This window comes from Asterias amurensis, chromosome 4 (genome assembly GCF_032118995.1).
Source record: "Asterias amurensis chromosome 4, ASM3211899v1".
Taxonomy (NCBI): Eukaryota; Metazoa; Echinodermata; class Asteroidea; order Forcipulatida; family Asteriidae; genus Asterias; species Asterias amurensis.
The window spans coordinates 27,476,020-27,493,021 of record NC_092651.1 but is presented as its reverse complement, the minus strand read 5'-3'; the positions used below and the strand labels follow the sequence as shown (position 1 = coordinate 27,493,021).

At 40.3% G+C, this 17,002-nt stretch overlaps 1 protein-coding gene across 1 annotated transcript in view; it reads right to left on the bottom strand.

Annotated features, from left to right (window-relative positions):
- LOC139936240 (uncharacterized) overlaps positions 1-15,758 on the bottom strand; it is a 110,112-nt gene extending 94,354 nt beyond the window's left edge. The window contains exons 1-2 of the mRNA XM_071931023.1: positions 15,049-15,758; positions 11,181-11,407 (exon numbers count right to left, since the gene is read on the bottom strand). Of these exons, the coding sequence (XP_071787124.1) occupies positions 11,181-11,407; positions 15,049-15,131 (310 nt within the window). The 5' untranslated portion in view covers positions 15,132-15,758. The remainder of the gene's footprint in view (positions 1-11,180; positions 11,408-15,048) is intronic.
- Positions 15,759-17,002: the final 1,244 nt, after the last annotated feature.

Below are 17,002 nucleotides of genomic sequence, written 5' to 3'. Positions count from 1 at the left end.
TTCCTTACATAACATTATACTAATGGCAGATTATTGCACATACCAACTTCATAATCCAGATAACTGGTATTTTTGTTCTTTGTTTAAGGTATATGCTTTTCAAAACTTGCAGTGATTGACATTTACTGTGTATGCAATACTGAGGTTTTAGGCCTTACAATTCACCAAACTTAAAGGCTTTTTACCCCCCCCCCCCCCCCAAAAAAAAAAAAAAAAAAAAAAAGATTGCCACCGAGAAAATCATTTTTAACAACTGCCCCATAGATTTGTTTTTATCGTAAACAAAACTATTGACGCACGTTTTTGGCGTTACCATGGAGGTAGAATTAGCGTTACATGACAAGTGTCAATGGACCTCGTGTTATTTGTGTATTGACCACCTAATGACATCTAAGAAGCTTTTAGCCAAGTTGTAGGGCCTTAACCTTTAAAAGTGACCTCTGAAGGTGACAAGTAGGCCTATACCGCGGTGTGCAAAAAGGAGTACACCTTCAAATCGTTCGACCACAACGTACCCATTACCAACACTCAACAAAGTGTAGTGTTAGTGTTATCACCAAACAAATTCAGTCCTACTGAATTGTTACAATGCGAACAATGCACAAGTGAAGTTTGAAGCTTTGAATGTTGTGAATCATTAGAAAAACTGAAGAAGTTAACTTAAGGGTGCAACTCCGTATAAATACAACACTTTGGAAAGAAGAGTATATGGCCTATGATTCGAAAGGTCAACACCACAACGGGTGTTCTCCGAACCAACACCTCTCCCATGAGTCCCAAAAGACTTTTGTACATGGTTGTACAATGTAACCTATAGCCATCGGGAACTGCATGGTTCCACATGGAGCAAACTATGGAGCAGACACCAGGATTGCAAACCATGGATGAAGGCAACCTGAAGAATAATGTGTAAATGTTAAGCACCGCTTCTGTTTTAGTCACGGATGCCCAGTGCAATTAGGAGAGATGAATGAACTTCATGCATTTATAAATCCGTCGCGCTTTTCGTTGCCTTTTATCGGCAAGACCATCTCAAACTGCTTCCCTTCAACCCCCTTGTTGGACTCGAGGCCGGCAGGGGAGTTGAATGTACGTTTAGTCCAAGCGATCATGAACTCTTCACAGTCAGTTGACTTTCCGAAAATGTTTAAGTTGTATGGGTGTACAAAAAAAGGTGCGTCGTTATAGTACGGGAACCTTTGATCTGGCTCTACAACACTGTAGCTTGCTTTTATTCTCAAGAATTGTAATCAGTATCCTTTATTCTTGGTGTGAAATACAACAGCGCCGAAACTAGTGGACCGTATTAACGTCATTTGATGCACCGGTATTCCTGGATTGTTATCAAAGGCCAACAAAGGTGTTTTCATTCTTCCAAAAGTCACCTGGGTTCACAAAGGCAGCAGTACAAAAGGCAAAACGGACATTACCCCAATAATATCAAGGTAGTATTCTACTAATAACATCAATAAGTCACGTTGGTCAGGCCATTCATGCGAAATAGTTGAATTCATACATTGTAGGTGGTTAAATGTCTGGCAGGGGTTGATGGGTCTGTAGCTTTAGTCTAAGGCCGTTGGCAAGGTCCATGCAGTAAGTACACTGCAATAAAATAACGAGTACCAAGGACTACACGTGCCACAGAACTGAATTGGCACGAAGGCCCAACAAACCTCACTCTCTGCATAGACATGTAATGAGCAAAACCACTAATACGACTGATATAGTCACCCACCAGCCACTCCCATTCATTTGACTTGCCTGGCTTACTATAACTGATGACACAAACTATCCTATAAAGATCCGGAAGTAACGTTACAGAAGTCACCAATCAAACAGTATACACGGTCTATTCCCCACGACTTTCACTACTACTTCATGTTCCCAGATACACGAGAGATGATCCTAATAAAGTGGGTTGCAATGCCTTCGGGAACCAGACCTAAATCGAGTGTGTCTATTCATGGAGCAAGATGGTTTATTGGCCCATGTAGGTCTAATGTTGTGACATCAATCCACATGGACATGGCTCGTGGCATTAGTCTTGCTAGTTTTTGTAGCCACTTGAACTTCACAACACAAATGCCAAAGTAATGTGCTTCAACGTCCGGGTGGGTCCTCTTGCTCTTCCCAAAAGTATTTCGCACAAATCGTGCATTTCATAAAATAAAATAATGTGTGTTGCTTTAGCATGGCGCATGGAAGGTACACCCGATCAGGCAGAGTCGGAACATTTGTTGTTGTTTTTTTAGGGGGGGGGGGGGGGGGGTGCAGCCACAGTGTTTAAAGATCTTGCAATGTTCCTTTGGTAGTTTCTCAAATACAAACATTTCCTATAAGGGATTGTTACGGTAGAAATAAAAACTGCAATCAATGAGGTTTCAAGTTTGAACACGCCGATTTGCTTCGTAAGTGACGCTTCAACATGACCTGTTTATTGATCAATTTACTCTCAACTATATCCATACATCGTCATTATTAATGCTCAATAGTTGCTAAAGTCTTTATTATTTTAAAGTCAAACTACGTCAATCAGTCAAAAATAATAGAATAAATAATTTAAGTGTTATCCATCCAATAGCCATCCCCGCCCACATTAAATTGAAAAATAACCTTTGTTCTCCTTATCTTCTACAAACCTTTGATTTTGGCGCTTTAAAATTTGATTGTGGTTGATTGATTGATTGATTGATTGATTGATTGATTGGTAGCACAACTTTGGGGGGTTTTGGCCACAATTTAAACAGAAGGGATGTAATTTTACTGGAAAAAAAACTGAGTGCTGGAGGAATCTGTGGCGCACCCGAATGACGCAAAACACGAGTTTACGGGCTACTGCGGTATTCGATCGGGTCCTTGTACCTTCCTACACGCCCCAACACCAGCCCCAACAAAGTCAGGGTCTGTGATGGTAAATCATGTCACCAACAGGCCTTGGCAAGGCAAGGCTTTCTCCACTCCGTTCACGGACTTAAAGGTGAATGTTGCAGGTCACTCAAGGGGCAAACAGACATCTATAGGGACAATGTATTGTATGACAGTGACACAGATAGCCTCAGTACCTGTGCTATAAATCGTCAAGGAGTTAACTAAGTTTCAGGGGCAAGTCAACCAGTAAATATTTCAGTTTTTATATCTGAAACTCCCTTGGGTGGTAAATGCAAAGTCAACAACGTGCATTTTTAAAGTGCAGCGGTATTGTGTCCACTTTGAAATAATACAGACCAGAATAACGACCGTATGGTTATTATTTATCTGTCAGTGTCAGACCCAGCTTAGAATAACCTGTCAAGGTATGATGTCTTATTAAATTGGGATATTCTGGGAGAAAGTTGCATTTTGGTTAACTTATTAATACAAACAATGACAACAATTGAAAGCAAATTGGTCAATACATTTTTGAGAACGTATTAATTTCGCGTGTCTTGTTCTTTAAAGCCATTATACACTTTCGGTAAACAGTATTGTCCAAATCCCACACTTCGTGTATCACAACTTATATATAAAATAACAAACCTGTGAAAATTTAGGCTCAATCGGTCATCGGAGTCGGGAGAAAATAACGGGAAAACCCAACCTTGTTTCCGCACGTGTCGCCGTGTCATGACATGTGTTTAAAATAAATCCGTAATTCTCGCTATGATATTGTTTTAATGTTTTCTCAAAAAGTAAAGCATTTCATGGAACAATATTTTAAGAGAAGTATTTCACCATTACCTTCTGTAAACCCTGTAAATTATTTGTAAATCTGTGAACTTTTTTTTTTTTTTTTTCTCAACCGAAATTGTATAATGGCTTTAAAGACAGTTGACACTATCGGTAATTCTCAAAATATTATTAGCATAAAACCTTACTTGGTAACGAGTAATGGGGAGAGGTTGATAGTATAAAAGTGAGACACGGCTCCCTCTGAAGTCGCGTAGTTTTCGAAAGAGAAGTAAATTTCCACGAATTTGATATAAAGACCGCTTAATTAGTATTATACTTCCAGGTCTCAAGCATCTGAAAGCACATCAACTTCGTGTGACAAGGGTGTTTTGCGTTCATTGTTATCTCGCAACTTCGACGACCGATTGAGCTCAAACTTGCACAGGTTTGTTATCTTATGCATATGTTGAGATACACCGAGTGAGAAGACATGTCTTTGACAATTACCAATAGTGTCCACTGTCTTTAAAATAGATGACTACTTAACACTGCGAAATAAAACGGGTTGTTTTTAGTACAAGTTAGACCAGTCCTTAATCTTAGTCCGAATGTGAATTTAAAATGTATCAATTGACATTGCATATGAAAATCTCGCTCATTAATATTTGACTATATTTTTTAAGTTCGCTATGTAAGCTACTGGTACTGGGGTACTGATGGGGGGGGGGGGGGGGGGGGGTGGTCAAACATCAACAATGCGCATTTGAACGAATATGACGTACGCAGACACTGTAAGCAATACTATACATTCTCTTTATTCGTGTACTTGCTTGCTATGCTGACCCCACATTCTACCACCGAATATCATTTTGACAGGAAAGTAGGTCCGGAGCAATACTAGTCCTCCGGAAGGGTTTTTACGAACCCTCAAAGAAAAAAATAGCAGCCTAATCCAAAGTCATTAAATTATCCAGAGGTGACATTTCTCATTTGAACTCTATTTCAATCACGACGAAACGAAACCCTCTCACCCCAACCCGCTCGTTGTTCGCAGGCCATTAATCATCACAACCACACTAGACTGGGCTGCGTGGTATGTTAGCCCAGCAATTTGTCAAATTTACCTGACAATATTTTCCAATAGCATTTTAATGCATTGTTAAAAAAGGGCCCATTGAAACGGATATATCTTGAACCCTTTATACTGCTGGCAAACATCCAGTCGAACTTGGTAAGGAGTGAACAAAGGTGCTTTTAACGACGTAGTTGTGCAACAACCGGAATAAAGTAACATCAACATTAATTTCTCGCTCAAATGTTTGTATTTATACTCAACAAATTACTCCTGCTGGCCATTTGAGCCTCGTTTCATTCTCTGATAAGTTTAACGGGAGGTTTTAACTTCTAGCCTATAGCTAATCCAACAATGAACGACCATAAAAAAACTTGGTAAAGACTCCTGGAAAACATGTAAATTTATCACCAACAATATGAAACTTCAGGCGTGAAACGTTTCTCGATCGGGCATCTGAAAACACACCAAATTATGCAACACAAAATACTTTATTGCAACTTCAATGACCAATTGAGACCACATTTTCATGGGTTGGTTATTTTGCTATTGTTTGATTGCCATTTTGAGGTATAAAAAGTGATGATACTGGTGTTTGAGGAAAACAAAACAACCTATAGTATACCCTGCCCTTTTAAACCTTTATAAAAACATTGCGAATAAGTATTTAAAAAACTAATACACCTTCAGTGAACACCTGCATTTGAAGGTAATAATTATAGTTAATAACAACGATTCTTAATCGCATTTGTACTGTGTGAAACTCCATACTTTTTAAGCATAGCGGTCTCTGAATTTAATATGAATTTTGTTTTTCTTGAGCAACTTTTACTGCTGCTTCTTGGAATAGGTAGCCGAACTTAACACGGCCTAATAATATAATATAACCATGTATGATGATCAAAATGTACGGCTAGGCCTAACATTCCTTTCCCAACAAGTTGAAATTCCTATTTGACTGGCCTTGGTGCTCAATCAACTGACATAATAACGATTGTTGGTTAAGTCAACAAATGGGTCTACCAAATATTCACAGTTTACAATTGTTGAATAAATAGTGAGGTCCGCTTGGTAAACGTATGGTAAGAAACGGCTTCCGTAGTCAAGTGCATTACACTGCCTCGTCATGAAAACCAGACATACATGTATACGCAGCCGCAGTTTGCCAGAGGTTTTAGATGGGGATACGTTCGCATTCAAATGGCTATGGCTAGTGTGGAACTACATGTAAGTCCTAAATTCATAGCTAGGGGCGAGTATTATCCCTGAGATTGTGATCATATTATTTACTTACTGTGACTGAACACACTTCTTTCAAAACTCTACCTCCATACATTACCATTTCCCCATCCACTAATAAAGTATTATATAAAAACACGTACGTTATTGCTGAGAAAGGACGCAAATGTTTTAGCCAAAAGAAGATCAAATCTCAGGGAAAAAACTTTCAAATTCAAAAACTTATAATCCAATCCAGACCCTTTACCATCATCACTGGCTACTGGTTCCAAGGCGTCATTTCATTGGACTAACTGGTGCTCTTGCAAAAGCCAACCATCCTTGTTTCTGCTTGTTTTGTTGTTTGAGGTTGCCCCATTATATGTATTTTTTTTCTTTTTTCTACCAAATATGCAAATATTGCATTGCAGACAGCAGACATCACAACTATTCTGTTTTGGCTTTCGGAGGGCAGAGCCAACTCGACCTAAGGTCATTAAGAGAAAAACAAAGTTGCGCTGTGTATCGAGGTTTTCAGGCCATCTTATGTCCCTCCTGGACAAAACAAATAGGCCAACCCGTCATCCATGGCTAAACTACGGACATGTGTCGCTACACCTGCTCAATGTCTGTATAACACATTGATAACCTTGATGTTTATGAAGATAATTACGCATGACCTGGGTAGGATTGTGTCATCGTATACCTGTATACTGTGTTCATAATGCCGTGCGTCAGCTGTCTGTCATGCGAGAACTGCAAGACCTACAGTTGACCAATCCCATTCAATCCAAAAGGATGACCACTTCCATGCCCTATCGACTGGAATGCAATCTGCTCTATATCAATTGTCCACTTCAGGTACTGAACAATTTAAGTATATCTATTGTGGCAAGTTTCAAGGAGCTTTATCAAGTATTTACATCTGACATTGAGGAATATAAACGCGATTAAGTGTGTCCAAATTGGTGGGAAAATGGGATTATTATTAAGTAATGTGAACCTTGGAACCCAGGTATCGTGGCTCCATTCCGCACTAACGAAGTGTTCAACATTACCTTAGTACAATAACACTGAATTTGTGAAATGTCATAAAAAGTCCCAACAAATATACTCATGCCTTTGTCGCAACATTTGCTTAAAAAGTAATAAAATCAGTTTAATCTGTTATTGACAGTACTGTTTAGCTACTTGCAAGGTATGTATATTCTACTGTGCGTAATAACGCAACACCAAAGTTAAGGCCAAACAAACAACATTATACAAAATAATGTGAATTGAAAAAGACATATCGAGATTACCGCTACTCTAAACTGACAGAAGTTGTTTTCATGCCAACTTTTTCAAACATTGTTTAAATTGGATTGTGCTAAAGATGGGTGGCAGCAACTTGTACGCTCTCTGTAGTCAGAACTTTTTGCATATTGTTGGTTGTTTGATCCCCGGAAAAATAAAGTCAAGGAAATAATTGATCAACCACCTTCCTTTCTTAACTGTTTCCATTTTAAGTTGAATAAAGCTCTCTAAATTTGACGGATACGGTTAAGAGGTTGCAAACGTTCAACCCAGGCTACGTCACTGTATATGCCTTTTTTTCTATTCCAGAACAAGACACCACACCAATACACAATAGAAGGGTACCTCCACTACAAAACTCCCTTTTATATAAAACTAAAGAAATTCATATGTAAATTTACTATCCCCTATACTGCTCGCATTATATCCGTATACGAAGGCAAATTTCCAATAAAGGCTTAGTACACATTCGCCCTTTAAACAGTTCGAATACGATAAAACCAACCCGTGAACAATTCATTTGACAATAATTGTAGTGCTTTTGAGATATCATAGGAAATAAAATGAACCTGTTTATGTCCGAGCAGAAAGAACTAGTCCGTAAATGAATACACAATCTGAAGAAACGTTTCATGCATAAAACGTTTCTCAGAGTGCATTAATATATCTACAACCACTTTAATCTGATAATGTTCTACTTTGTCAACAGCTGCAGAGCTTCTCAAGTGTTTATGGTGATTCGTTTGTTGAGTAGGTATACCATACCCCCCCCCCCTTTACATAACAATGCTATACCCAAAACTAAGTTTGTTTCTAATTCCGTTCTGAAGATAAACACACACCGAACTTGTCCTTAATCACTACAAAAAGATTTTTATAAAAGCCCTGAAAACCATTTTTAACAATGGCTGATTGTATAAATTTTAAGTATCAATCAAATTCTCAAATAAGAAGGGAGAAACAGTAATGGCAAAACTAATCACAAACCACAAGATGTCAAGCAGGGCCTGCGTGCCACGGTGGTTCCAGCCAGTAACACCGTCCAGTGGTGGTCACGCTAATTCCTCCTGCACGCAATCTCAGGTCGGCTGCCCGTGCCAACCAATACACAAACATATTATTTTCCAATAATTTATTAAACTGTTATGAATAATAACGATATATCAGGACAACTGTTTCAACCCAAGGTCACGGACAACATCAGCTCACCGGCGCCTCTCTTTTATTCCAATCTTCAAAAAATTGTTTTCTCTTTTTATTTTCTGAGAAAAAAAGAGTTACGGGCAAAACACTCTTATCCTTTCACTTTGATGACATAATTTATGGCATACCAATACGGGTCAACAAGGACACGCTGTATGGTTTCAGTGATATCGTACTGTCGCAAGGTTGTTAAAATTGTTTTTATTATCTAAACAAGGCATTCTTATTTACAGGAGGCATTTTGGGCAAATTACGGTCTTAACACATTGCCATTAAGTGTCGTTTGTATATTGGTTAAGAAAGGCAGTGGTTGTGTGTTCTTCTTTTTCTCGGAAAAGATACACTAAAGATACGTATTGAAGAGAGATCATTTTGTTTAATCGAAAAATTGAACTAGACCCTGTTCCCTATCCTCTTTGTTGACCTTTAATAAATACAAAATATTTAAGGCAACAGGCAATTACTGACAGGAGTTTGGGCATTTTGCTTAACATTTAGATCATCCATCAAATCCATTCCAGTGTAAAAAAACAAACAGATGTGCTCAATCACCTGTGTTTTCAGATATATTCCAAACAGTTTCCTGCACGTTGCCAAGCGTTTTGCACAATCTCATTGCGCCACCCTTTGCCCTAAACTCAAGCAGACAAGAAAGAAAAATATTATCGATCTTTTGCGAGAGGCTTTGCAAGTGCCAACTTGTGATCCATCGATTACAGCAAATGTTGTAACTTAATTTGTTGCTTAGTGACATAGGACTGTTCGGAAAAGTAATTCTGAAAGTTGTGACCACGCCCTACATAAAGCTTGTACACCAAGACATGCTAACGAAAAGTCAACGAACGATATTAGTGCGTGTTTCAATAATGCGTATATTTTGTTTTGCCCTGACACTGTCAATTAACGACGGGCTTCAAAATGGATACACAATATTGAACAAGATTGCTTCAATGGGAAATCTTGTTCTGGAAATTTGCCCCGGAGAGGGAGAATGTTGTGAAAACCCAAACATCAACGTCACCCTAGGTTGTTCAGTTAGCACGTGTCATTAACTCATGTGCCTGTGAACTATCTCGGGTGTGAAGGCTCTAATGAAACCATTTGAATCTGTTTTAATACCTCAGCTTTTGACACCCGAATTTTGATGTTTCCACTCAAGGAAGGGGCCAGAAGTTATATGGATACTCACATGATCACAAGAGACACACGACATGCAGAAAGTTTATAGATAAACTAGATACATATTTGTTTGCCTATTTTATGAAAACGTACGTAAAGCACTCATCAGACCTCTTCATGACCGTTTAGTGTCGAAACTCAAGCAAAGTATTGTGCAGCTTTAATTCAAGAAGGAAGGCCACTACTTAATATGGTGAGTTATTATAAACTGAAGGCTATTTCTATAAAGCACTTAAGGAATGGGGCTTGGGAAAGTTGCTTCCCATACTGCGATGACATGTAAATATAAATCAAGTTTCGTCAGGGTTACTGCAACCTATTTCAACATTTTTATATGTTGTAGCCCACTGGACTATTTCAGAATCCTACCGTTGGCTAGATCCTGGGATCAAAATAATACAACATCGACTAATCTATGAATTGGTGCAACTGTTTCCATTCAGGCATCGAACACAATAAAACTGTCATGTCGACAATGGGCATTATTATTTCATTTTGATAACACCAAACATTTCCCTTTGGGTGGGAAAGACGAGGCAAGCCCCCCATTCCCTCTTAAGTCACGGTACATTAACATACTCAAATGATGACGTCGTTTGCAACCAGTTTAAAACAATACGGAAGTCTAACGGTTAAATCTGGTCACTGGACTACTTTTCAGAAACGAGGATGGGATAAGTCAAAAAGGTCCCTAGTCATTGTACTTGATCTATTTTGTTTGAACTTTGACAATATAATAATATGACTCGGTTTTGACCACAGCTGAGGGATAATGAATTGAGACAGGGGGTCGAAGAACCTCCTCAAGCTGGGCCTCGGGCTTCTCTTAGGAACGTTTTAGTTCTTTGCACACGCTATTATATTTCCATGTTCTTGGCTGGGGAGCAGACAAGTAAAACATGAGCAAGTGACCACGTCGCGTTGCCTTCTTCACTCGTGTCTTAATACCCTTGATAAACACCAGACCACCGGGGGTACAGACTCTACCCAAAGGAAGCGCTAGATCACCTTTCCGCTGTGATCCTAATCAGACACCATATACTCTCTCTATATTGACTTTAGTGTTCCCTTCCAAATGTATTAACAAATAACCCGAGGTTCATGATCAAGGCTACGAAGTGTTAACGTCTCGGAGTATACAAGGCACAGGGCCACACACAGAATCGTGAACGAAAAAAAAGAAAGCAGTCGGAAATGCCATATGCTTAACACATGTCAACCAAATATTGAATAATTAAATTTAACAGGTTTCCCAAACTTAGAGAGCACACGCATTGAGTGGCGCCGAACTACACCTTAATTATTCATTTCCTTGGTGACTTTAAATTAACAATTTTAGAGTGTCTGAGAAATGAAACGAGGGCACCTTCAAGAATGCTTCCGTTGAACGGTCCAAATCCCACACTCTTCCTACATTTTTTCTTTACAATTTCCTGAGCCGGGGGGAGGGGTAGGAATGTCAAAGTTTAAAGTTTATGAAATTATTAACAAATTATTAAATCTCTAGTTGTCAGAACCTTTCTAGATAAATAAAATGATGAATACAAAGTCACAGATAACTCACGTTGACAACGTCCGTAGTGGTCTCTCCTCCAGCCGTAACAGCAATCGAAACGGCTGCCATATCGACATGTAGGTCCAGTAGTGCCAATAGTTGATCTAGAGGGCCAGCGAGTAGTCGACTGGTATGGTCTCCATTGTGTGGTAGTGGTACGTCCATCATTGCCTCGGAATTGATATCCACGAACGTGAGTGATGAAGTTTGAATATGGAGGCTTGCCTGGATTACCTCTATCGGGTTGAAACAATAAAAACACAATCAAAATCACAACATGCATTACAAGTAGCTATTGATGTTACATATCTCAATTAGAGACGGTATTAAATGCAAAGAAAAAAACCCACAAATAATACTGGAGTGAGATACATCATAAGGGCAATAAAACAAGCTAAATGGAGATGGACACGGACACACCGCCCGAAGAAATGGCAAGAGATAGACAACAAGAATAATGGAATGGCAACCAAGGACAGAGACCAGATAAAAAGGTAGACTATAGAAGAAGATGGAGAGATGACATTGGGGTATTATGCAGGAACAACATAGACCAGAACTGCAAGAAGTAGAAATGAATGGCGTCATGAGGAGGGCTACACATTACGATAGATGAAGACAGCCTATGATGATGATTTATCTAAATGAAACCAAATTAAAGTATATTAACTATCGAGGCATTTCACTTTGCCGATATGAAACGAAACAAATTATGTAACTCATTGGAACCACAGTGGAAACATTGCTTTTCCTCATAACTAAGCAAGTCAATGTGTTTACGAGAAAGAACAAAAATCATAGACATGACTAGGCATAAACCGTAAAGCACAATTCCTCAAAGTTTCAATCCCGCAATAATTTACATGACTGTCCACTCTCTAATAAAACTACATACTTCTGAAACACAGAGAGATGTGTGGGCAAAAGAAGCGGGTGGGTGACTGGGTGAATGGGTGCCCCCCCCACCCCCAAGACAGAGATTGACACTTGGTAGGAATAGCCAATTAGTTTCCTTCCTCTATCTGGCGCCGTATTGACAGGGCGGTTGTTTCACAACCAAAATCAATGAGTTTCCCTTTGGAGGAACGATATGACTGGGCTTAAGCAACCCAAAGGCGATGTCACATCCAACTTAGATAAATCCATTGTCGGATCAGAAAGACCAAAAAACAATTCCGCGACCCTCAGGTAGCGAAGTGTTTCATGGTTCAAAGACTTCCAGTCAGACCGCTTTAAATTGACCGTGAATTATCCAAGTATGGACGAATACCTGGATTGGCAGAAATTGTTTGGGGTGTGTTCAGGTTCCGATCCCGTGACTGCGTCGTCCCACGAGCCCCCCCCCCCCCCCCCACAGATTGTCAAGATAAGTTCACCCTTTTCCCGACAAAATATCGTAACAATAATCGACAACTTGTTGATACCACGATGCATTAAACTGTAGGCTCATTAAAACCCACGCCTCTTCCTTGAAAGGGGGGGGGGAGACAGCATGGCATGAGGACTGATAACTCTTGAGGGGTACATAAAGCAACTTCATGCGAGAAAAGACTCTGGGTTTTACATAGGTATCGTGGATGATGGATGAGAAGATGGACAGTTTGGAAGTCTAGGACCCTGAGGCTTTATGCAGTATTACTGGGCGGAGTAAGAGGCAACCAGACTGTTCTGGAGAGGTACCAACAGAGTGGGGAGACATGGCAAAGTCTTCCTTGAAACCACTTCTTCAGGCTAACTTGGCCCCGTGGTTATTTTTGACAGTATTGCACTTGCTTTGCGTAAGTGTCCATGGCTTCAGACGAGAGAACGGAGCCTGAAGCTGAATTCAAAACCGAAGCCGTGGATTCGAAAAGACCCAAAGTGGGTTATTCTGGGATTCAGTACGAGGAAGGAACTAAGCAAGGATCCAACATGAGAGATGAATGAGACAGGATGCGCAGCTAAAACTGAAACAAGACATAATACATAAAAGAAGGGGAGTTTGCGGTAATTTAAAGTTGAGGAGGTTTCGTAGAAAGGGTAGAAAGGGGATGATTGATGAATGGGGGGGGGGGGGAGTATGGACATTCAGCAAACGAGAAAGGGAGTGGCGACCTTTTAGAATCAACTCATTTGGTTATTTTCAAAACGTGTTATACATGTACTTGTTATTTTAGGCTAATATTATTATGATTGCCCTGATCTATTGTTGCTAAAGGAATACATTGGGCAAATATCAGAGTGCAAACAATTTGCAGTCTCTCTCATTGAAAGTTGGGAAATTATTTTACAAAGAAACATTTTTAATGACTGTTGATAAGCTCGCACTTCATTTACTCGTACAAAACACCAAATATCAGTGAATACACTGCTAGTGTTACATCATGGTGAAGCAACATTTTGAAAATCCAGTTTACTTTAGCAGTTCACTCAATCACTAGAACAATTGACAAGGACACAACTGTTCTGTGATAGGGCAAACAAGATTTACCACATTCCTATCATTCCAATACAGAGCGTTTTATGCCAACCCCCCCCCCCCAACCAACCAATCCCTCTGTTTATCCACTTAAGTTTAACCATGAAGGACTAAGAACGATTATTCCTTTATTGTGGCATGCCTTTACAAAGGTCATTGTTTTTCTCTCCCATTAACATGGACTTAAACCGAGGCTGAACCGCGGGAAGTAGTCAGGCTCCGTTAAATTGAATGTTCATATTGTATAACGAATTCGGACTTTGGATAATTAATTTATTGTAACCTTTACTTGCAACACTTACGAACTAATCGTCTACACTTCCCGTCCAACGTTACCTTCACCGTCTAAAAAGAGATGGTACACCCTGGCACGGTCAGGCAGTAATGCTACTGTTTTATGGCACTCAACTGCGGTGCGTGCAACTTACCAATAATATAGTTGCAAAAAGAGTGATATCTAGCTACCAATATCATCTCCACTACTTACAAACACGAATATTTTCGAAGACGTACACAATCTTCCCCTATATTTGATCGGATCAGGATGCGGGATAGTGGTGAGAGCAAACGTCTCGCGAGTAAGGTCGCGAGACATTGCGAAAGGTCTTTTTCGCTTTCGCCCGACATCAAATTAACGACTTGTCCACAAGTCTAATCGTCCCCCAAACACACCTGTAGAGACCATGGGGGTATGACTACCCCTTCCCCGCCATGCACGGTGTGCTGTGTTTTCGTAAATAAGTTAAAACAAAAACCATGTGGTCAAATCGTCTTGTGACTCCCTTTAGCCATCGGCAAGGATACTGACCGACCATGCCCGGGGCAAGGAGACAAGATATGCTGAGTTAGAACAACTCAGGACTCGTCCTAAAGACAACAGCGTAGTTCACGTCATTCACTTCCGATTTACTTGAGTTATTAGTTTAATTAATATTAAAAGAGACAGCTGTTAAGAGAGAGGATGTTGGGCGGGGGAAAGGGGTGGGGGGGGGGGGGTGACAGAGAAAAGCAAAAGCGAAAAGGGGCAGTAGTTTTGATTGCAATGAACGCAGCCGGCGAAAGCTCCATCCGGTAGCCTCCTATGGCGTACCGAGGTACGGCGTGCCAACACTCTGTCATCGTGTTTTAGACGCTACTTTTTAAGATCGTGTTTTTCATATTTGTGTAGTCTTGACAATTTAATGGGTGTCGTGCAGAGACCAATTAAACAGTTATTAATGTTCAATGTGTGTCTGTATGGAGCCCAAATTCGTAGGAGGAAGTTTGACATTATAACCTCATTTGACCGAGAGCTGCGACTTCGTTATGAAACTGAATACAGATCCGTCGCAACTGAGGCAAATTTTAAGGCGGAAGAAGAAAGGGGAAAGGACAATTTAAAAAGGTGGGAATTTGTCTTAAAACTAGAACTTGACTTACTTTGCTGAGCAAGGAGAGCATTGAAGTAGCATCAGCATTGATGAAACCACACCGAAGGATTTCCAAAGCATCTTGAGTGACATCTTCTCCTCCTACACCTCCGAAACCTTTATCACCTTCTCGATCCCAATGTCATAATCCAAGACAAGAAAAGATGAAGAGTTGAAATATTAACCGGATTCGTTCTCCTCTAAACCGATGGTGGTTCATTCACACGCAAACTGCTCAGGTAGAATAGTGTGCACTTATATAGTCTCCGAGTGGTCAAAATGATGGGGCTTTGGTGCAGCTCCCTGTATAGCCAATAAAAACAGCCCAAGTTTATGTTTTCCAATATTAGTTTTGTTTTCCCAGAGTTTCACCACAGTTGACGGGATTATTTCCGGTCGTTACCTTTGGGTACACGACAATAAAGCAAACATCAACATACTCCAACGGGTTCCAAAATGCCAACCTACGGGCCCTTATTGCGATCGTGCTGTAATTACTACGAAGTATCCACGTGAAGCAGTCAGTGCACGTTGTATGAGCACAGTCAATGTGTGGTGTTCATAAATAGCTTTATGTTCATACTGAGCTAAGAGTTACTTCTAAAGCAGCCAGCCGTCAGTGTGTGAACAGTCACTGCCTACTGCATCTCAATGACGTATGGAGGGTCCATCGACCAATGTTAGTCTGCCTTTGCCTTTTTACTTCTGACAGGGTCTGTGACCCAGAAAACCTACTCCGCTGTTCGTCGTGTACACTAAGAGAACAAAAACATTTAGTATGAGTGAACCGTGCCTGAACTCAGGTGAAACTAATCCAGTCAGAGAGTGATTAAAGAGCCCCATCGACGCCGCTATCGCATCGGGTAGTTCAGCCCAAATTCCGAGTCCGAGGACAGAGAAGGGTAAGGCACTAAGTGACGTATTTCCATGGAAGGAGGGGTCATTCGGGCCAATTCCACCTGCCTCCATTATTTCATCTCTTACTCCTAGTTTTACAGGATATGCCGTCATGCTTTGACCTGAAATAAAGCAAATTGTAGCGTCAGCGACGAACATTCTAAAACTACTAGACCCGTTCATGTATTTTCGGGGGGGGGGGGGGGCTTTATTTTATGTGCGCAATTAAATCGGCGACTCGACCTTATTGTCTAGCACAAAGTCTTAATACTTGGTCATATAAATATATTTAGGTTTTGGGGCTGTCAAAGAGTTATTTTACAAACTAGCACAAAGTGTTACAGTAAGTAGGTCGAGATGTCTTCTTTGAAACCATTTAGAATTGTTAACAGGAAGCTAATTATTCACAGAATTGCGAAAAATTATTAGTATTCAAACTTAGTCATTGGAAAGTACTCCAAAGTCATATGCTACCAAGTTTGGACGAACTTGTACGACACAACGCTTGTCGACAGAGGGCGCTTTGATCAAATAATGTGCTGACATAGACCTTTTCGCAAATACCACTGCGCAAGCGCAAACGTTCGAATGAGGTGCATGCTGGTCTAGCTAGTACCTAAATTTGATAGCTAGCTAGACCAGCATGCACCTCATTCCACGTCTATTGTGCGCGTACCGAGTATTTGCGATAAGGTCTATGTGGGACGCGGCATGTAGGGTATTGAATTTCGCACACGGAGTGTTACGGAAAAGAGGGACTATACGGACCTGTCAGGGAAAATACTATATGCAAGTATTCTATCAAATCTGGCACTGGTAGAAATTACAAAGAACACGAATGCTCATTATTGTACCAATACTTTTTCAAAACTTAGATCAGTTAAATATCTTGTTGTTGAGGCTGCGACCGTGTGCCCCAAAACCCCAAACATTCCCCTATCTGCCGCACAAATAGCACATCAACACATTGAAACGTTACTACCGCGGGCGAAATACATTTGATAGATATTTCTTTTTGCCAAGAGGAAACAAAATGGCAACCTGATCTTCTGAGTCCTGATCAACGT